Raw genomic sequence first — 21893 nt, forward strand, 5'->3', positions numbered from 1 at the left:
TGTCTCAGAGTTCACCCCAGAGGAATTTGATCCCCTTGGCTGGCTGAGTTCCCTGGTTCCTGACTCCTCCCTCTCCTGAGGTGTGGTCCTTCCTCCTCCCTCCACAAGTGCCTTTGGCCACCCTTTGCCACCTGCCAGCCCTCATCCTACATCCCCTCTAAGGAATCATCGAGGGTGGTGGTAGAATGAAGTTGTCTATCCTCCCTGCAGTCCCACCAGCCCTCAAACCCGGTCTCCCAGAACCTGGCTGAGTCAATGCCAAATCCCCGGTGGCATTGGCACCATGGGTCTGGCATGCAGAGGGGAGAACTAGCTGGAAAAGCCAGATGAGGCCCATGCGGGTTTCCCAAATCTCAGCCCTCCTCATCTCGATGATGGGCTTATCCTGCCCAACAGCAGCCAAGGATGTAGCAAAGCTGCAGGTGTACGTAAAGGGCAGAGTTGCTGAGTGAGATTTCAGAGCTTTTGGACAGATTCTGAAAAGCTGTGCCAAATTATCTGTTTGTGATTTCTCTTCTCTCCCCAAGTAGATTCAAAGCCATTGAGCCCAAGCACAGTACCCCTGGGTTCCTGGCACAGGGCCCGATACCCACGGAGTGCTCTTTAGAAGAGGCCACGTGACTGATGAACTAGTGAAAGCTTAACAGCAGTAGCAAATGTTTGTTGAGCATTTTGGGTGCCCCCAGTGCTGTAGAAAATGCAGTGTATTCCTTATCTCGTGGAAACCCTACAACTGCTCTTGGGACATCAGTACTGTCTTTATTCCCATTTTACAGGTAAAGAAACTGAGGCTTGGAGAGGTTCTGACGCCAGCTTGGTTAGAAAGCCACGAAGAGTGTGGAGAGAGGCAGAAGGGACCCAGGTTAGGAGCTCTGCTGAGACTCAGGTAAGAGTTTTGAGAATAAGAAAAGGGCCCTTGAGAGGGTCAAGAGAGTCGATTGTGGGCTAGCGAGGAGCTAAAACCAGAGGAAGCAGTTACTGGTGTGGCACCAAGGGGACACTCATTCCTGTCCCCAGACACCTAATATGTCTCCCAAGGGTCGGGCGGGGTTCCGTCCCTCTTCTACCCTCCTCCCAAAGCAGAAGTCTCAGGACAGGACAGTCTAGTGATCCAGGAGTCCTGGATACCTCCCGAGGTCGGGGGGAGGGCACCCGAAGGAAATCAAGGGCATTGACCCAGCAAGGATGGCTCGCCTTGGCCCCACCCCAACAGACTCAGGCTGACTCAGCTGCCTCAACTTGCTCCCTGGGTCATTCATCTCTGGCTTGGTGAGAGACCTTGAGCTTAATTGTCCCAAGCCCTGAACTTTAGACTTCCCAGAGCAGATAACAGGGCGCCAAGGATGTTCTCTGAAACTTCTTCAGGACAGAATTGGGAAGAGAGGGAGGCAGGAAGGGAAGGTGGCAGGACAGAGACTCTGTGTCTGCACCTGGGCAGCAGGAGCTGGGAGGCCGCGGCAAGGGGAGGGGGGCCCAGGCTACTTCTTAGGTTGGATGACAGTGGAGAGAGGAGCGACGGGGATGTTGGTGAGAGGGAGGACCTTTCCTCTGAGAGGGTACTTCTGCCTCATGCAGAGTCTCTATCTTCTAGCAGGTGTGACCCACAGATTAGTCCAGAGCCATCATGGCCAGGATGCAAGGCCGGCCCATCCCTAGCTAAGGTATGGACGGAGAAGATGAGCTGGGCCATCTTCTAATTTTCAGATTCTTCTAAATTTTGGACAGCTGTAGTCAAACACTGAGTTTTAGACCCAAGAAGAATGAATCATTTTTCATTTTTTTTTCTTACTTTAAATCACAAAATTGTATGATTACATAGATAGGACACCTGTCACTTCAATTTTGGCCCTCTCAGTGCAAGGATCATTTTTTGAAAAATCAAAATATTAAAAGCCCATAAATTTCATCCGTTTTCCTTAGGGGTCCTCAACCATTTGATATATATTTTTAAAGATTTTATTCATTTGAGAGAGAGCACAAGCAAGGAGAGAAAGAAGCAGACTCCCCACTGAGCAGGGAGCCCGATGTGGGGCTTGATCCAAGGACCCCGGAATCATGACCTGAGCCAAAAGCAGACTCTTTACCCACTGAGCCACTCAGGCGGCCCAATCATTTGATATTTAAAGGCCATTCTCTCTTTTTTTAAAAAAATTTTTTTTATTTATTTATGATAGTCACACACAGAGAGAGAGAGAGAGGCAGAGACACAGGCAGAGGGAGAAGCAGGCTCCATGCACCGGGAGCCCGACGTGGGATTCGATCCTGGGTCTCCAGGATGGCGCCCTGGGCCGAAAGCAGGCGCTAAACCACTGCGCCACTCAGGGATCCCGCCATTCTCTCTCTCTTTTTTTTTTTTTTTCATTCTCTCTTTTTTAAAAAATGTCTTGTTGAGACAAAATTCAGGTAACATAAAACTCACCTGTTGAGTCGTTGTAAAGTCTATAATTCAGGGGTTTGTACTGTATTCATAACATCGTACAATATCACCATTCATCTAATAGCAGGATATTTCCAGGAGCCCAAAAAGAAATCTCCTCCGTTCCAATTTTTCCCCTTCCGTTGCCTGGCAACCATAATCTACTTCCTCTCCATTAATTTGCTGATTCCGGACACTTATCTAAATAGACACTTAGCACACCACGCGTGGTGTTCGGTGCCTGCCTTCTTTTATTCGGCAGGTTTTCAAGATTTGTCCATGTCGGTGCTCCCCTCCTTGTGCTCCCCTCATTCCGCGCTGTGGCTAGGCCATATTGTGTTTCTTTGTTCATCGGTTAATGGGCATTTGGGTTCTTTCCACGTTGGGGCTGTTACGAATGATGCTGCTACTTTCCTGAACTCATTTATTAGCTCTGATTGTGTGTGTGTGTTTTCCTTCAGGCTAACTATACACAGATTTGTGTCATCTGCAGACGGAGGTTTGCCGTGTGGGTAGTTACTCCTTCTTTTCTTTTTTTTTTATCTAATTGCTCAGGCTAGAACTTCCAGTATAATGTAAATAAATGAAAGTGGTAAAAGCAAGTGTATTTGTCTTGTTCCTGACCTTACAGGGAAAGCTCGCAGTCTTTCACCACTAAGTATGATGTTAGCTCTGCGTTTTCCATAAATGCTCTTTGAGAAAGGTCCCTTCTGTTCCTAGCCTGTGCAGTATTTTAATCATGCAATGGTATTAGATTTTGCCAAATGCCTTTTCTGCATTAAGAGGACCATCTATTGGGGCCCCCCGGGGGCTCAGTGGTTCAGTGTTTGCCTTTGGCTCAGGGCATGATCCCGGGGTCTTGGGATCGAGGGTCACATTAGGCTCCCTGCATGGAGTCTACTTCTCCCTCTGCCTGTGTCTCTGCCTCTCTCTCACTTTGTCTCTCATGAATAAATAAAATATTTTAAAAATTTTTTTCCTTCTATTTTTTTAAATATTTTATTTATTTATTCATGAGAGACCGAGAGAGAGAGGCAGAGACACAGGCAGAGGGAGAAGCAGGCTCCATGTGGGGACCCCGACATGGGACTTGATCCCAGGACTCCGGGATCATGCCCTGGGCCGAAGGCAGGCGCTAAACCACTGAGCCACCTGGGCTGCCCTTTTCCTTTTATTAATGTAGAGTGGAACACTGGCTGATTTGCCTATGTTGAAAACGGCTCTCAGGTTCCTGGGATAAATCTCAGTTGGTCATGACGTATAATCTTTTAAATTTAGTTTGCTAGTATTTCACTGAGGATTTTTACTTCTTTTTTTCTTTTAAGATTTATTTATTTATTTATTCATGAGAGACACAGAGTGAGAGAGAGGCAGAGACACAGGCAGAGGGAGAAGCAGGCTCCATGCAGGGAGCCCGATGTGGGACTCGATCCCAGGACCCCGGGATCACGCCCTGAGCCAAAGGCAGACGCTCAGCCACTGAGCCACCCAAGTGCCCCCTTTTGGGTGACTTAAACGGTGTTCTAATATCACTTCTTTCAACATCATAAAATTCTGCTTCTTTTGCAAGATTTTAAAAGTCACTTTGTAATAAATTATTGTACCTGTACTTGGCAGTGTTTTGCATTGTAGTTGAGGAAAGGAAAGCTGCTAGTTTGAAGGAAAGATGATGTTTGAGCGGGGTCTCATTTCTTATTCATTAGTTAACATTTTCATGTTATGTTTTTTTGTTTACCACATAGCATCATACATTTAGGGATTCAGATAATGACAACCAAGAATGAGAAAAGCCCCCTGGATTCTAAAACCACCAACATCAAAATATATGGTGCTAAATTCAATAAATAAATAAAACAAAAAGCTTGCAACAGACTCTAGAGATTAGCGTGCAGGATGCTTGTTAGGGAATAATTTTGGGATCAATGTCTGTAAAAGTGAAGGAAAGGAAGCAGGACTGAGCAGAGAAGTCAATCTGTGATACGGGCCCAACAACAGCCTCAGCCAACTTGTAGTCACACAGGGGCTGGATGGTCCTTCAGCATTGTCCACACTGGGGCAAAGTGTCCGGGCCTTTCTACTTCATGCTGATAACTCCTTAGATGCAAACTGCTGCAGAAGGTGCTAGGACCTGGGTGAAGTAATTTTCGTTAGGGAAGGCACTCCCCAAAGCTGAGGCTGTCTTCTAGCAGCTGGGGGCTGAGTTCTTCATTCCTAAGGGGTTCTGGGAGGCACCTCTCAGTGCCACCCGCAGATCTTAGCATATCTGAAGAAGTCAGAATCTGCTGTGAGAGAGAAAACACAGTTCACTCAAAACTAATGCTGGAATAATTTATTATAATGATGTGAGGAAAAGACATGTTACCTTTACCTTCTATCTGACCCGTACATTAATTTCAGGTTAAAGAATTCAATGGAGAGCAGCCCAGGTGGCTCAGCGGTTGGCCCAGGGCCTGATCCTGGAGACCCGGGATCGAGTTCCACATTGGGCTCCCTGCATGGAGCCTGCTTCTCCCTCTGCCTGTGTCTCTGCCTCTCTCTCTCTGTCTCTCATGAATAAATAAATAAGATCTTTTTTAAAAATTAAAAAAAAAATTCAACGGAAAAGAAAGCAAGAAATGTAGTTAAATATTCATCAGATAGAAGAGGAGGGGGAAATTTTGAAGTAAGGTAAAATGGTGCTAAGGAAATGAATAGATGATTACATAAAAACAACAAAAATTTTTACATTAAAAATGGCACACAAAAGGGGGGCACCTGGTGGCTCAGTTGGTTAAGCATCTGACTCTTGATTTTGGTCAGATTATGATCTCAGGGTGATGAGATCAAGCCCCACGTCAGGCTCCACTTCCAGTGTGAAGTCTGCTTGAGATTCTCTCTCTCCCTCTGCCCCTCGCCCTGCTTCCACAAGTTCATGCTCTCATTCTCAAATAAATAAATGAACCTTTTTAGAAAATTACACACTAAATCAAAAATCAAACAACAGACTGGAAACATGTGCAATAAACACAGTGAAAACTTTTAATATAAAAGAGCTCCTACAAATCAAGAAGAAAAGCCCAATGCTATACCAAAAGCAAAATAAGATATCATATGACATTAACTAGGATGGATATTATTAAAAAAAAAAGAAAGAAAGAAAGAAAGAAAGAAAGAAAGAAAGAAAGAAAGCAGAAAAAATAGTGTTAGCAAGGATGTGGAGAAATTCGAAACTTGAGCATTGGGGGTGAGACTGTAAGATGGTCCAGCTGCCGTGGAAAACCGTATGGCAGTTCCTCAACAAATTGTACATGAGATGACCTATGGCCCAGCTCTTCTACCTCTGGATGTGTTCCCTAAAGGAGGGAAAACAGGGGCTTGAATCGTTATTTGCACCCCATGTTCATAGCAGCATCATTCACAACAGCCCAAAGGTGGAAGCGACCTAAATGTCTCAGCAGATGGATGGATCAACCAAATGTGCATGAAGTATGCTGCAGCCTCAAAAAGGAAGGGAATTCTGACACCTGCTAGAACATACCTGCTTTCAGGACAGCTAACAGCCAATGAGGAACCTGAGGACACTATGCTGAGTGGAAGAAGCCAGACGTAAAAGGACAGAGATTGGATGATTCCACTTCTGCACAGTCCCTAGAATGTCAAAGTCCTGGAGACAGAAAGTAGAACAATGGTTATGGGATGCTGGGGGAGGGGAAGGGAGGAGTTACTGTTGGGTGGGTGCAGAGTTTCTGTTTGGAATCACGAGAAATGTCGGGAGAGGATGGTGGTGACAGTGGCACAACATGATGAATGTAGGGCAGCCCGGGTGGCTCAGTGGTTTAGCGCTGCCTTTAGCCCAGGGCGTGACCCCGGGGTCCCGGGATCAAGTCCCACATTGGGCTCCCTGCATGGAGCCTGCTTCTCCCTCTGCCCGTGCCTCTGCCTCTCTCTCTTTCTGTGTCTCTCATGAAAGAATAAATAAATAAATAAATAAATAAATAAATAAATAAATAAATAAATATCTTTTTTTTTTTTTTTTTAATGATAGTCACACAGAGAGAAAGAGAGAGGTAGAGACATAGGCAGAGGGAGAAGCAGGCTCCATGCACCAGGAGCCCAATGTGGGATTTGATCCCGGGTCTCCAGGATCGTGCCCTGGGCCAAAGGCAGGCACTAAACCGCTGCGCCACCCAGGGATCCCTAAATATCTTTAAGAAAAAAACATAGTGAATGTACTTAATGCCACAGAACTGGACACTAAAAAGTGATTAAAATGGTAAAATTTATGTTATCTATATTTATCACACAGGAAAAAGAAAAGTACGCCAACCCTTCCACATGGAGATGTGAGCAAGCAAAAGAGGTAGAAGGGCAATTCACGAAACAACTGTAAGGAAATGACCTCCAGTTATAGAATACTTAATTTCATAAGTAATTCAAGGAGATATAAATGCAAAGATCAAGGTGTCGTTTGTCACCTGTAAAATTCGAGAACTTACTTTATGTTACTATTTACTGTGTTTGTGTTATGATACGGTTATGCTCATAACAGTAAACGTGTATAAACTTTCTGGAAAGCATCTTGCAAATTATGCAAAAGATGTTTTAACTGTTCACATTTATTGACCCGAGATCCAGCCGTGAGGAGTGTATTCTAGGGCGGGGGGGGGGGGGGGGGGGGGCGCGGCGGGCGGTGCAGCATAGGGGCCCCGGGAGAACAAAGCACTGGGTGAAGTGAGTTAGCAGGCTCTGCCGCAGAACTCCAGGGAAACAGGAGAGGAAGTGTGAAGGACCCAGGATGGGAGCTGCAGGTGTGTCAGGAACAGCAGGGAGGCCCGTGTGCCCGAGCAAGGGGCTGGGTGTTAGGAATGAGATCAGAAAGCTAGAGGAGCCAGGTCAGGGAAGGCCGCTGTAAGGACTTCGGACTTTATTCTGAGTGAGGTGGGCAGGAGTTGGGGGGTTCTGACCAGAGGCCGTGATCTAAGTTCTAGAAGGAGTGCTGGCCACTCCAGAGTCTACTGAAAGCCAAGGACAGGGGTGTCTGGGTGGCTCAGTAGGTTAGGCGTCTGCCTCCAGCTGGGGTCATGGTCTCAGGGTCCTGGGATCAAGTCCCGCATCGGGCTCCCTGCTCAGTGAGGAGTCTGCTTCTCCTTCTCCCATCGCCCCTGTTCCCTGAATGTGCTCCCTCTCAAAAAAGTAAATAAAATCTTAATAATAATAATAATAATAAAGACCAGGAACAGAAGAGGCCCAGGCCAGTTAGGAGGTTATTGTGATACCCAGGCAAGGAAGGGTGGTGGCTTAGACTTGTGAGATTCTATTTTGATGGCAGAGCTGGTGAACTGGATGTGGGACGTGAGACAAAGCCAGGAGTCAGGCGACTTGGTGGGTTTGATCTGAACAATAGGGTGAATATAATCCCAATCACTGGGAGGAACAGCGCTGGGAGAGAAGCGGGGTTTTGGAGGAAGGAATCCACAGACTGACTCTGACAGCGAGGTGTCTGCCCTGCCAGTCACGTGAGCTCGTTCTAAGGAAGTCTGTAATCATGTGTCTATTCCCTGTATCCCTTTCTGTCCTTCTTTGTTGTTCCTTCCAGAAGACCTGATTTCTGCTCTGCAGCTTCTAGTGGGGACTTTCAGACAAAAATGAAAGGAGCAGAGAAACCGTATGTGGATGACAAGGCACGATAACGTGTTCTAGCAGCTAATGTTATCAGAATGGAGGGGAGTGGAATCTCTACTGGGGTGAGCTACAGAAGTGATGGGTCCCCACAACTGTTCCATGAAGACTTCACTGATAATTGGGGCACCTGGGGGGCTCAGTTGGCTAAGCGTCTGCCTTCGGTTCAGGTCATGATCCCGGGGTCCTGGGACTGAGCCACTCACCTTGGGCTCCCTGCTCAGAGAGAAGTCTGCTTCTCCTTCTCCCTCTGCCCCTTCTCCCTGCTTACGCTCTCTCTCTCAAATAAATAAAATATTTATTTTTTTTATTTTAAAGATTTTATTTATTTATTCATGAGAGATACAGAGAGAGAGGCAGAGACACAGGCAGAGGGAGAAGCAGGCTCCGTCCAGGGAGCCCGACGCGGGACTCCATCCGGGGACTCCAGGATCACGCCCTGAGCTGAAGGCGGCGCTAAACCGCTGTGCCACCCGGGCTGCCCTCAAATAAATAAAATCTTAAAAAAACTGTTGCTATATGAGAGTACAAGTGCCTGAGATAGGAAATAAATAGTATTTGCTATATTATTAATCAGACTAACAGTCTTACATGGCATAGCAGAAGGTAACATGACAGCATTTTCAGTCTTTTTAAGAGGTGAGCAATCTCCTATCATTCTATTTATTTGCTTTTAATTGTCAATGGTCATAAAATTCCCCCAAACAAAAAAGCATAAGTGAATAGACCCCATTAAATCATTCCTTCAGGTTAGGTGAGATCATGATTCTCTACCACTGAGTAAGTTTGGCAGGAAGCACATAATAACTTTTTATTGCATCATGTTGAAAACATCATGTTGGGGCACCTGGGTGGCTCAGTAGTTGAGTGTCTGTCTTTGGCTCAAGTCATGATCTTGGGGTCCTGGGATCGAGTCCCTGTGGGAAGCCTGCTTCTCCCTCTGCCTCTCTGTGTCTCTCATGAATAAATAAATAAATAAAATCTTAAAAAAAAAAAAAGAAAACAGACTGTTATGCAAAGATCATTTCCAAGCTACCAATTCTCTCCTATTATAGATAAACTGGTAAAAAAAAATTAATTAGTTGTAATATATATCATATACTGGTAAAAAAATTAATTGTAATATATATAAATATGTAGGTATTTTAAATGTGCATACATATACATTTATATTTAATTATGACAAATGAAAATAGCTAAAATTTTAAACCATAGTATTTGAAATACAATCAAGTATATTATAGTACTCCTTTTTTTTTTTTTTTAAGATTTTATTTATTCACTAATGAGAGACACAGAAAGAGAGAGAGAAAGAGAGGCAGAGACACAGGCAGAGGGAGAAGCAGGCTCCATGCACGGAGCCTGATGTGGGACTCAACCCCAGGTCTCCAGGATCACGCCCTGGGCTGAAGGCGGCGCTAAACCGCTGAGCCACCGGGGCTGCCCATAGTCCCTTTTTTAAATGTTTTATTTATTTAAGTAATCTCTATACCACAGGTGGGGCTCAAACTCACAACCCCAAGATCAAAAGTCAGCAGTCTTCTGACCGAGCCAGCCCAAGTGCCCCTTAAAAAATAGCATTCTTACTACATTGATTTTAACCCGGTAATTTGAATGTCATGAAGAAAAACTATGTTTCTATAGACAAGAAAATATAAGTAACAATAATTGTGCATTGACGAGGGACTTTTGCTCTGTTTTTGATCAAATTAATTTCCCCAAAATGTTCCAGTTCATTTAGTCCAATTCCTACTTAGTCCAAAGTAGATCTCTTAGAATTGCATAATTTTTAAAGACATATTTACTTATTTTGGAGAGAGAGAGAGAGCACGAACAGGAGAGGCAGAGGGAGAGAGAGAGAATCCCAAGCAGCCTTCATACTCCCCAGGGAGCCTGATGCAGGAACCGAGAGCCAGATACTCAACGGACCATGCCACCCAGGCACCCCCGGCATCGCATCTCTTACCCATGTTGAAGAACAGCACAATCACCGTTGAAATTAAAGTGACCTTCAAAAAGGCCATTACACTTCAACACGCAGGGCTCTGACAATATGTGCGCTTGCTGGATCTCCGAAGATTTCCAACTTGGTTGGTGGCGGCGGTTCTGAGGCTAATTGGTGGCGCTGGGTCACAGGGCTATTCCCCAGCTGCAGGAGAGGCTTTGAATGTGAGTATCTGGCAGTTTGGGCTCCAACTGATATGGGGAATGGTCTTTGCCCTTCATGAAGACGTACAGTGCGGGGAATCCTCCAAGCACGGAGGGGTTCAGATGCTCAGTAGCTAAAACAAATGACAAATGTCGGCTGCATGTAACAGAAAACCCAGTTATCCTCTCATATAATAAGTAGCCCAGAGAGAGCCAGTTTAAGTCTGGGCCAGGGACTCAACGATGCCATCCATGCCATTCTGTGTACCCTGCTGCCGTTGCTGTGGCCTAATGGGTTCGAGATGGTCCCGCCAGCCGGCACATGTGGGTTCAAGACCAGAAGAAAGGGACAAGGCAAAGCTTTTCTAGAGATCCTCAGCAGACCTCTAATTATGTCTCATTGCCCAGAATTGTGTCATGATGCCAACCCTGGAAACGAAGGAACCTGGAGAATTGTTTAGCTGCCCCTCCATGGTGTAATGACAAAAAGAAAGAAAACCGAGATAGCGTGGACAGCAACCACCGTCGCTCTGGCGGGCACCACGCCTGGGAGGATGAGTACAGTCACCCAGCGGCTCCGGCTCCCCGTGTGTCCCCCTGATCTCAGGCGTCTCGAAGCCAACCCACAGGGGGGAGCTGTCACTCCCTGGCACAGGTGAGGGGGTGCGGTGGTGATGGTGGGGGGGTTGCTCTTGGAAGCGGCCCTCAGCGCCTGCAGGCGGTTCTGCCAGGGCCCTGGCCTCCCTTCCCCTTGGCCTTTGTGATGTCACACTGGCACTTCTTCCCTTCCAGCCTAGGCTGTGGCTTCCGAGGCTGCTGTGGCCATGGGGCTCCTAGAGCCGGCGGGGGCGAGGGAGCCTGGTGGCCCTGGTCTCCCCTGGGGGCGAGGGCGGTCGGGCCATGCCGCTCCTGAAGGCGCCCCATCTGCCCCCTCGGCGGGCGGGCGGGCGGGCGCGGGGCGGGGCGGGGCGGGGCGGCGGGCGGGGCGGGGCGGGGCGGGGCGGGGCCGGTGCTCCCCGGGGCTCAGACGGGCCTGGGAGGTCGAGCGGCGGCCCGGGACTGGCCAGAGCTGAGACGCCTGGAAAGTCAGGTGGAGAACAGAGCCTCGGTTCAGGGGAAGCCTGGGAGCCACGACCGGAGTTTGTTTGTTTGTTTGTTTTCCTTTTCTTTTCTTTTTCTACATGCAGTAAAATTCACCCTGTTTCAGGGCAGCTCTATGAGCTTTGACCAACGCGCAGCCCTGCTCTGTAGTCACACTAGGGTCAAGGTTTACAACAATTCCACCCACCCCGAAAAATATTCCCGCAGGGCCTTTCTCTTTCTTTCTTTTTTTTAACGATTTTATTTACTCACAAGAGATAGAGAGACAGAGAGAGAGAGAGGCAGAGACACAGGCAGAGGGAGGAGCAGGCTCCATGCAGGGAGCCCGACGTGGGCCTCGATCCTGGGTCTCCAGGGTCGTGACCTGAGCCAAAGGCAGATGCGCAACCGCTGAGCCACCCAGGAGTCCCTCCCCCAGGGCCTTTTGTCCTCAGTTTCTCTCCCTGCTCGCAGCCCCTGGCAACCACTTGATCTGCTTTCTCTCCCTTTAGTTTTTCCTTCTCCCGAGACCCCCGTGAAGGCAGCCGTAGCCTGTTGAGTCTGGCTTCCCGGCTCAGCACCTGCCGCCCATCCGAGTGGCTGCCGGTCCCCATCCCTGTGGCTAGTGTCTTGTTGATCCACTTGCCGCCACTTCCCGGGCTGAGGGCTGTGTGGTGGTTTCCAGTTTGGGGGATTATAAATAAAGCCGCTGTAAACGTTGCTGGGTAGGCAGGTGAACGTGGGTTGTCATTTCTCTTTAGGTAAATACTTAGGACTGGCATTGCCGAGTCCTAAGGTGACTGTATGTTAAACCTCATGAGACCACCATAGTGTCTTCCAAAGTGGGTGCGTTCCCATGGTGCTGGGTTCCCGTTCCTAGAGGCAGCGTCACTCACATTTGGTATTGTCAAGATTTTCTGTTTTTTTTTTTTTTGGTTTTGTTTTGTTTTTTAAATTTTAGCCAGCCTGGTAAATGTGAAGTGATATCTCACGGTGATTTTTTAAATTCGCCTTTTCCTAACGACGAGTGATGTTGTGAGCATCCTTTCACTTTCTTATTCGCCATCTACACATCTTTGACTAAATGTTCCAATCTTTTACCCATTAAAAAAAAAGTTGGGATTTTTAAAACTATTGAGTTCTACGAGCCTACTCTGGATTCAGAAACGTGTTTTGCAAATATTTTCTCCCAGTCTATGGCTTGTCATCACAATTTTTTTTAACGGTGTCTTCCAAATATCAGAAGTTTTAAATTTTGATGAAGGGCACTGTTGGTTTTTTTCTCTTATAGACTGCGTTTTTGGTGTTGTAATTAAGAAAGCTTTGCCTAACCCGAGGTCACAAAGATTTTCTCATATTTTCTTCTGGAAATTTTATAGTTTTAGATTTTATATTGAGGCCTCTGACTCATTTTGGGCTAAATTTTGTATGGGATGCAAGGTATTGGTCAAGATTTATTACTTTTGCATAACTCCAGCATCATTTGCTGTAAAGATTATTCTTCTTCCATTTACCTTTGCACATTTGTCAAAAATCAGTTGACTAAATAGTTGTGGGTGTATTTCTGGACTCCCTACTCTTTTGCCAATACCTCACTGTCTTGATCAGTAGGTTTGTATCAAGTCTTGAAATCACACAGTGCGAGTTCTCCAAATTTGTTCTTTTTTTTCAGAGTTCTTTTGGTTATCCTAGGTCCTTTGATTTTCTTTTTACCTTTTAGAAACAGCTTAATTTCCACAAAAAAATTTGCTGAGATTTTTATTTGGATTACGTTGAGCCTATAGGTCAATTAGGAAAATTGACATCTTAACAATATTGAGTGTTTGAACCCATGAACCCCTTTCCACTTATTTGCTGCTTTGATTTCTTTCATCAGCGTTTTGTAGTTTTCAGTATATAGATCTTGTGTACATTGTGTTAGATCTTTTCTAAGTACTTTGTTTTTGTGCTATTATAAATGTCTTTAAATTTCTTGTGTATTTGTTCATTATTGTAAAAGATACAATAGATTTTTGTTTATTGGTCTTGAATCTTGCAGTTTTGCTGGACTCACTTATTCTAATAGCTTTTTTGTTGATTCACATAGAAAATCATGTCACCTATGAATAAGGACAGTTTTATTTTTTCCTTTCCAACATGTATGGATTTCTTTCTTTTTCTCTTCTTACTGCACTGTCTTGGATCTCCAGTGGTGTTGAGTGGGAGTAATAAAAGTGAACATCCTTGCCATAGGATTCCTTTAGCAGGACAATGACTTGACTAATGGTGGTTGTTGTTTTAAGTAGGCTCCACACCCAACGTGGGGCTTGAGTCGTGTGATTCATGATCTGACTGAGCCAGCCAGGTGCCCCAACTAAAGGTTGTTTTAGGAAGAGTGTAGTTAGCTGCATTGATGGTGAAGGGGGGTGAAGACGGCGAGAGCTGAAAGGACAGAGGCGGCGAAAGCTGAAAGGACGGAGGCACCGGCGTTGCCTACCACCTCCCATCCCTACAGCCAGCACCCAATCACTCCGACCTACCCCTGTTGGCTCCCAGCCCACCTGTGACTCTGCTCTAAGCCATTGGCCCTACGCATTACCTTCTGTGCAGCCTTCTCTCTCCAGCCCCAGCCCCAGCCCATCTTTTCAGCCTCTCTGGGGCAGCACTCTCCCTTCTCACGTCCCAGGGGCCTTCTAGTCCCTGGTCACACCATTGGCCTGCCCTCTCTCCACTGCTCAGAATGGGGCTTTCCCAGTCTGTGGTCTCCAGTCTTTTTTTTTTTTTTTTAAGAGTTTATTTATTCATGAGAGACACAGAGAGAGAGGCAGGCCCCATGCAGGGAGCCCTATGCTGGACTCGACTCCATCCCGGGTCTCCAGGATCAGGCCCTGGGCTGAAGGTGGCGCTAAACCACTGAGCCACCCCGGGCTGCCCTATGATCTCCAGTCTTAAGAAATCTGAATGTGGTCTGCTGCACTCTGTGAATCACTGTATTGTGTAATGAATGGGATTCATTCATTCAGGGCTCTTTCTTGTTACCCACAGAACCCGTTTCAGGCATTCATTCCCTTCCTACCTCCATCCTCGAGCCACACCTCCTGGGGCCGCTTGCTTGGTGGTTGATAGCAAGGGCTGGCGCCGGCTACAGAAATTCAAACCCGAGCTTCCCAGCAGCAGGGAGGTCTTGGGTCTGTTACTCAGCCGCCTGGTGCTTCAGTCGTCCCAGTTGTAAAAGGGCAGCAGCGTGGGCCGATGAGCGTAAGACACACACAACAGTGGCCGGTACAGCGAACGCCCTCGTGTTGCTGTGTCCTTACCTTCCTTCCCGTCATCACCTACAGGCATTCCTGTCTCTCCGTCTTAAATACAAAGCAAACTCTCCTTTCCATCACAAGCCTCCCCTCCAGCTGTTGCGCTCTCCCCTCCAGCAGAGCCTTCTTTCTTTCTTTCTTTCTTTCTTTCTTTCTTTCTTTCTTTCTTTCTTTCTTTCTTCTTTCTTTCTTTCTCTTTTTTTTTGATTCTATTTATTCATTGATTCATGAGAGACACCGAGAGAGGCAGAGACACAGGCAGAGGGGGAAGCAGGCTCGACGCAGGGAGCCTGATGGGGGATTCGATCCCAGGACCCCGGGATCACGCCCTGAGCTGAAGGTGGATGCTCAACCGCTGAGCCACCCAGGGGCCCCCAGAGCCATATTTCTTGACTGAGTCCGCTGTGCCCACCTGTGATGACCGGCATCATTCGTCACCTTCTCCAGCCCATGCGGCGCCTCCTCTGCTCAGGGGCACACTGAGGCCGTGCTCGCCAAGTGCTCCCCAGCCTCTAACTCTAATCTCTCCAGGCTGTACACAGCCGCGTGGTGCTGCACCTGCGGGGCCCTTCCCCAGCCCCTAGGGCCCAGCTCTCTACTCTCCAGGGCTGCTGCTCCTCTGCCTGCACCTTAGAGTCTTGGCACCGGCTCCCTGCTCCTCTCCCTCATCCGCTCTCCGCGCTGCCCTGATCACTCCCCCGCTGACGGTGTGTCCTCATCCCCAGTGCGATGCCTCCGACACTGTTGAGGCCCCAGAATATTTATGAGCAAATGGGTGAATCTATACACAGAGAAATTGGTAACTGCTTTGGCAGAGCAAGAGTGAGGGAGAGAGAGAGAGAGAGAGGAAAGCCTGAGGCCCTGATCCTGGGGAAGACAGGCGGAGAGCAGAGGCAGCCGGGAGGCGCAGGGCATGGAGCGAGAAGGTGCCCACCTTGCTTACTGTCCTGTGGGACGCGAGCAGGACAACTGGGTCTGGAGCCAGTGAGAGAGGACAATCAGGGGACTTCTGAGCTGCTGGATTCTGTTCAATCTGAGAGGCTCTCCTGTGGGGAGGGGAAAGTGCTGCCCTTCTCAGTGAGTTCTAATGAGTTCATTAGGCAACTGTCGTCACGCCTTTAAGGGTTGAACAGTCAACGCCTCTGTAAACTTCATGTACATCTAATAAGTCAAAGTTTTCTCTAAATTTACAATTCTAATGGTAAATGTAATCAAAATCTTCTAACCATTTAATTAAAATTGCAAATAGAATATCAGGTTCCCTTAAATGCTTTAAACACGTTAAAGTGGGCAGGACTCTAAGTATCTCAATGGTTAGAGCTGTCTTTTGGCAGCAGTGGAACCCTGTGGAGGCATCTTGACTTTTCCTCCCGTAGGTGTCCTGTTCTCTCCATGAGGACCCGGCTGGTTTTCGTGGAGAATAGTGGTGAAGGTCAAAATCTTGGTGACAGGGGCATGGGACACGGGGGAGCTGGGGGTGGGCTGTGACAGACATTTTGTAGCTGAGGCTCTTGACGTCAGGGAGAGAATCAGCTGGTGCTGGGGAGGAGGAAGAGGGCGAGGCTGTTGGGTGGGTGGGGGGAGAACTTGGTTAAGAATGTCCAGGAGATAGGGGCACCTGGGTGGCCCAGTGGTTGAGCATCTGCCTTGGGCTCAGGTCGTGATCCCGGGGTCCCAGGATTGAGCTCCCTGCGTGGAGCCTTGCTTCTCCCTCTGCCTATGTCTCTCTCTCTCTCTCTGTGTGTCTCTCTCATGAATAAATAAACAAAATCTTAAAAAAAAAAAAAAAAAAAGAATGTCCAGGAGAGGACTTGACCTTGGCCTTGCCCTTCACTGCATTTGTGCTCAGGAACTTCAGTCCAGGGCCAAGTTATTTTGTTAGGGAAGTATGACTGGGGGCCCCACGCAACTGCCCTTCTAGATAGTGAAATTCAGCGAAGACACAAGTTTGGAAAAAATGAGAGGTCGGGGGGCGGCACCTGGGTAGCTCAGTTGGCTCAGGTCATGATGTCAGGGTCCTGGGACGGAGCCCCGTATAGGGCGCCCTGCTCCCCGCCGCCTCTGCCTGCAGCCTCCCCTGAATGTGCTCCCAGGCACTCCCCTCTCACTCCTGAGCAGTGGGGAGGGGCAGAGGGAGAGGGAGAAGCAGACTCCCCACTGAGCAGGGAGCCCCATGTGGGGCTCCATCCTAGGACCCTGGGATCATGACCCAAGCTGAAGGCAGGCACTTAACCGACTGAGCCACCCAGGCGCCCCAGTAAATGACATCTTTAAAAAAAATAAAGAGAGGTGGGCAAGTAGGGAAGTTGCGGTAGGGGTGCAACTGTCTTTGGAGCAGTTTAGCGACAAAAGAAAGATCTGAAAGTACATCTGGAAGCAGGTATAGCGCAGGAGGATGTGGTGTGGCCAAAGGAAACAGAAAAGGGGGGATACTGCAAAAGGGGGTACAGGTGACGGGACAGGGGCCCTGAGAAGGCAGGAGAAGTGGGTGCCTGCAGAGAGCTACTCAGAGGTGGGTTGACGGAGACCTTGGCTCACTGTCCCTGCTTCTCTGCCCTTGGAGCTGCAGCCCTGGGGGGGGGGGGGTGGTAAGGGGGGTGCTGCCCAGTCCTGCTGGATCTGAGTTCCTTCCGGCCCTTGCCCCCCTCTAGGGCCAATACCTGCAGGGATACAACCCCTTCGACCGCGGCTGTGCCAACAACTGGTATTTAACGATTTGTGCACCGCTGGGACCCAAGTGAGTTGGCTGACCAGAGGCCCGAGGGGTGGCCCCTGGGACTGGGGGGCGGGATGAAGTCGAGGCATCTCCCCTGGCCCTTACATGCCCTTCTTCTTTCAGGGTTTTCTGCAGGGCAATGTGAGAGCCTCTGGGACCCCCGCTTCCTTGCCCTTGTGGGTTCCTGCCCCAGGTTGTGGGGTAGAGGGGCACCATGGCCTGGATAAGATGGTCCCAGCTCTCCGCAGGGCCACGCCTTGGGCTCTGTGCTCCCCAAGCTGAGGGGGACCGGGCCGGGGTGCCGTGACCCCTCTCATCTGGTTTGTTGCTCCCCAGGTACATGGCCGAAGCTGTCTGGCTGCAGAGGATGGTGGGGTCTGACTGGGTGCCCAAGCAGAACCTGCACGGGCCACTGTGCCCCTCGCTGCTCCGTCCCCCAGCCCTCCCAGGGCCCGGGCCTGGCCCCCAGGCCCAGCCTCCGGGTCTCTGCAAGCCCGGGAAGGGTCCCCCAGGGAGTGGTGAGGCTGCAGCCCTCTAGGAGGTGAGGAGCGTGTGGGGGGGGGGTCGCCTGCAGGCTGTACAGGGGTTGGGGGCCCCCTCGCCCCGAGCTGGGCTGGCCCTGAGGCCGGGGCGCTCAGACCTTGAGGGAGGGGGATACTCCACCTGAGCAGCGCTGGACGTTAAGTCACCGGCCTCCAGGATGCCCAGGGCCCGGGGACAGGAAGGGAAGAGGCGCCCCAGCACGTTCGGCCCCCACTCTCCGTAAGCCGGGCTGCTGCTGTGGGGCTGCTGAGGCTGGGCCGGCCCCCAGCGCCCGGGGCTCCTCGACCTGGAGGCAGCCTCGGCCCCGGCCCCACGGAGGGCGGGTGGAGGGGCCCTTAGGGGTGCCCCGGGCAGGGCAGTGCCGCCCCTCGCCGCACCCCCGGGCCTCTGCGGGCGGCTGGACGCCAGGCCCTGGCCGTGGGGGGCGGCTTGGGGGGCCCGGGCTGCGGGGGCGGGGCGGGGTCGCGGAGAGGGCGGCGTGGGTCGGTCCCGGGGGCCAGCTCGGAGGAGGCCGCTGCCCCCGCTGTGCCCCGCCACACCCCCGTCCGCCTGCAGGGGGCGCCCGCCGCCGGGAACTCGCCGCCCCGCCTGCCTCGCCGCAGGGGGCCCTCGGGGTGGGGGCTCAGGCTGGGAGCGGGGCCCCTGGCTCCTCACCCCTGGGGGGACCCTCTGGCTCCTAACCCCTGGGGGGGCCTCTGGCTCCTCATCCCTGGGGGACCCTCTGGCTCCTCACCCCTGGGGGGCCCCCTGGCTCCTCACCCCTGGGGGGACCCTCTGGCTCCTCACCCCTGGGGGGGCCTCTGGCTCCTCATCCCTGGGGGGGGCCCCCTGGCTCCTCACCCCTGGGGGGCCCCCTGGCTCCTCACCCCTGGGGGGGACCCTGGCTCTGGGGGCTGTCCTAACCCCTGGGGGGGCCTCTGGCTCCTCATCCCTGGGGGACCCTCTGGCTCCTCACCCCTGGGGGGCCCCCTGGCTCCTCACCCCTGGGGGGACCCTCTGGCTCCTCACCCCTGGGGGGGCCTCTGGCTCCTCATCCCTGGGGGACCCTCTGGCTCCTCACCCCTGGGGGGCCCCCTGGCTCCTCACCCCTGGGGGGACCCTCTGGCTCCTCACCCCTGGGGGGGCCTCTGGCTCCTCATCCCTGGGGGGGGCCCCCTGGCTCCTCACCCCTGGGGGGCCCCCTGGCTCCTCACCCCTGGGGGGACCCTCTGGCTCCTCACCCCTGGGGGGGCCTCTGGCTCCTCATCCCTGGGGGGGACCCTCTGGCTCCTCACCCCTGGGGGGGCCTCTGGCTCCTCATCCCAGGGGGGGACCCTCTGGCTCCTCACCCCTGGGGGGGCCTCTGGCTCCTCATCCCTGGGGGGACCCTCTGGCTCCTCACCCCTGGGGGGACCCCTGGCTCCTCATCCCTGGGGGGACCCCCTGGCTCCTCACCCCTGGGGGGCCCTCTGGCTCCTCACCCCTGGGGGGCCCTCTGGCTCCTCAACCCTGGGGGGCCCCCTGGCTCCTCACCCCTAGGGGGGGCCTCTGGCTCCTCACCCCTGGGGGGCCCCCTGGCTCCTCGTCCCTGGGGAGACCCTCTGGCTCCTCACCCCTGGGGGGGGGCCTCTGGCTCCTCACCCCTGGGGGGACCCTCTGGCTCCTCATCCCTGGGGGGACCCTCTGGCTCCTCACCCCTGGGGGGGGGGGTCTCCATGGCAGGACAGTTCTGCAGCCCTTCTTGCCATGGTGCCATCCTGACGGCTGCCTCCTGCTGGGGGGTCACCTGCTGGTCCCGGTCCTGTCGCAGGCACAGGTCCCAAGCCCCCGGGATGGGAAGTGGGCTCAGGGGCGGGAACCACCTCAAACTGAGGCTTCTCTCTGGAGGCCAGTGTGTGACTTTGGGGATAGAAATGGTGGCATTTCCTGAAAGGCCATCAGAGGACAAAGCAGGGGGCGCGCCAAGCGGCAGGGTGCGGTGGGCACACAGGGAGCGCAGCGCTGTGGCTGTGGCCCTTCCTCCCCCAAGCAGCTCGTGCTCTCCCAAGGGCCTCCGTCCCCGGACCACGGGGTCCCTGGAACGCTGACCCGAATCTCGGGGACGGGGCGGGGGGGCAGGAATCCGAATCTGAAGTCTTGTCAAGGGCCCCCTGTGATGCCGCCACCCTGAAGTTTCAGAGCAGCCACACTGCTTCCTGCCACCCTGGTGTCCGGGTGGAATCAGGGTGTGGTGACGGTCAGAGGAAGGGATGTCGCTGAGGGATCATGTCCTGTGGCGCGTGTGCCTACGTGCGCGTGCTCGTGCTTGGGATGGGGGTGAGGGGCAGGAGCCCACCCTCCGGGGGCGTCAGCCCAGCCTGGAGAGGTGGGTGACTGGTGCCGGAGACCTCGGTGTTCCGTGTGTGGGGCCCCTCCAGGGCCTTCCTTCTTGCTCCCACCTGGAATGTTCCTGGCGGCCTCGGCCCTTCCTCTCCAGCCCCCACTTTTCCATGGCTCTGGCCTCCCCGCTGAACTCGGGTTCTTGGGCTCCGGAGGGGTGCAGGCTACTCCCGGCCTACGGAAAGGCAGCCTGGCTTGCGGCCTTGTCCTAAGCGGCTCCCGCCGCCAGCTTAAAACGCTTGGGCCCATGCTACAAGCGGAAGCCGTCCTGCGGGTCTGGAGAGCCTGCCGCGCCCGGTTGCAGGCGGAGAAGAGGGCGCGAGGCCTCCTGAGCCCCTGACCGCAGGATGGCACACGCGTCTGTGTTTGTCACCTGGCTGGGGGGTTTCAGAGGACGCAGCTCAGCTCAGGCAGCCCAGCAGTGAGGACAGGCCCAGGCTCCCTCCCAGATGGGCGTCCTTGGGCTGGTCTGAGCCTGGGCCAGAGGGGAAGAGAAACCAGGAACCTAGGCCGAGGCAGCTGGCGGGGTACCCAGGGGGTGCCGGCCTGGAGCCCCAGACCCTCGGCCTGGTCCTGCTTGGCCCTCCTGCCTTCTCCCTGCTTCTCTACCGGGTTTCAGAGCCCTGTGACCGGTCATCAGACTCTGCCAACGGGGTCCGCACCTCCAGCCGCACAGGGGACTTGGCCCCTGTCCAGCAGGGCCTTCCAAGTCTTTTTTTTTTTTCCTTAAGATTATTTATTTCAGAGAGAGGGCAGGCGTGAGCTGGGCCAGATGGGGGGCGGCGAGGAGGGGCAGAGGGAGAGGAAGAAAGACGCTTTAGCCAACTCCGTACTGAGCATAGGGCCTGACGTGAGGCTTGATCCCAAAACCCTGAGATCATAACCTCGGCCGAAACCGAGAGTCAGCCGCTTAACTGACTGAGCCAACCCAGGCGCCCCAGGGTCTTCCAAGGCTTAAGCCAAGTGTGAATCATCGCCCAGAAAGCCTGGGCCCTGGTTTCCCCCCTGGGCAAGGACAGAATCATAACTTTTCTCAGGTTCTCAAAGGTGGCCATAACCCCTTCTTCTCTGGGACATAGCTTCTGGGTCTGTCGCAACCCCCCAGCCCAAGATGCCTAGGGTTTCTTTAGGAAGGCCCCTTGGATCAGGCTTCCCTGCTCCTCAAGGGACCTAGGTTGCCCCTTCTTTGACTCCCACTACGCCAGTCCCCGAAGCCTTGGATGTGCCCTCAGGGAGTCCTTCCTTCCAGGCTGCAGGTCTCAGCTGGCCTGCACCTCCTTCCTCCTTCTGCTGAACCTGCCCTTGATTCTCAGACACACTCCCCTTGGAGCCCTTGGCCCACTGATAAGAGCAGGGCTATTATCTGGGCCCAATTCCGGGGCCAGCTCTCCACACACCCAGGAAGCCCTGCCGTCCCTGGACAGGAGCCAAGGAGTGAGCGCCCACCCGGTAGGGTGCCAAGTCCCCATGAGCCCCTCTGAGATGTTCCAGTCCACACCTGGTGCCTGGTGGTGTGGATTGGATCTGGGATGGGGAGCCCGGAAGCAGCCATCCCTTCATCTGCAAACCTTTCCTCCACAGGCCTTCTAGAAGGTCCGGGTGTTGGGCCGCGAAGCACACTGGGCTGGGGGCCACTCTGCTACCAGCTGGTCTGCCACGGGTCGGAGTGTCTTCCCTCTGCGTG

The 21893-nt window shown here is 52.3% G+C and overlaps 1 protein-coding gene across 1 annotated transcript; it reads right to left on the reverse strand.

Moving 5' to 3' along the window:
* Positions 1-17842: 17842 nt before the first annotated feature.
* LOC121486937 (basic proline-rich protein-like) lies at positions 17843-20458 on the reverse strand. Its single transcript, XM_041748423.1, has 3 exons — positions 20120-20458; positions 19526-20033; positions 17843-18507 (listed from the first exon to the last, which is right to left on the reverse strand). Exons 1-3 carry the CDS (start codon positions 20456-20458, stop codon positions 17843-17845), a joined length of 1512 nt encoding a protein of 503 aa, XP_041604357.1.
* Positions 20459-21893: the final 1435 nt, after the last annotated feature.

This window comes from Vulpes lagopus, chromosome 1 (genome assembly GCF_018345385.1).
Source record: "Vulpes lagopus strain Blue_001 chromosome 1, ASM1834538v1, whole genome shotgun sequence".
In the NCBI taxonomy this organism is placed as follows: domain Eukaryota; kingdom Metazoa; phylum Chordata; class Mammalia; order Carnivora; family Canidae; genus Vulpes; species Vulpes lagopus.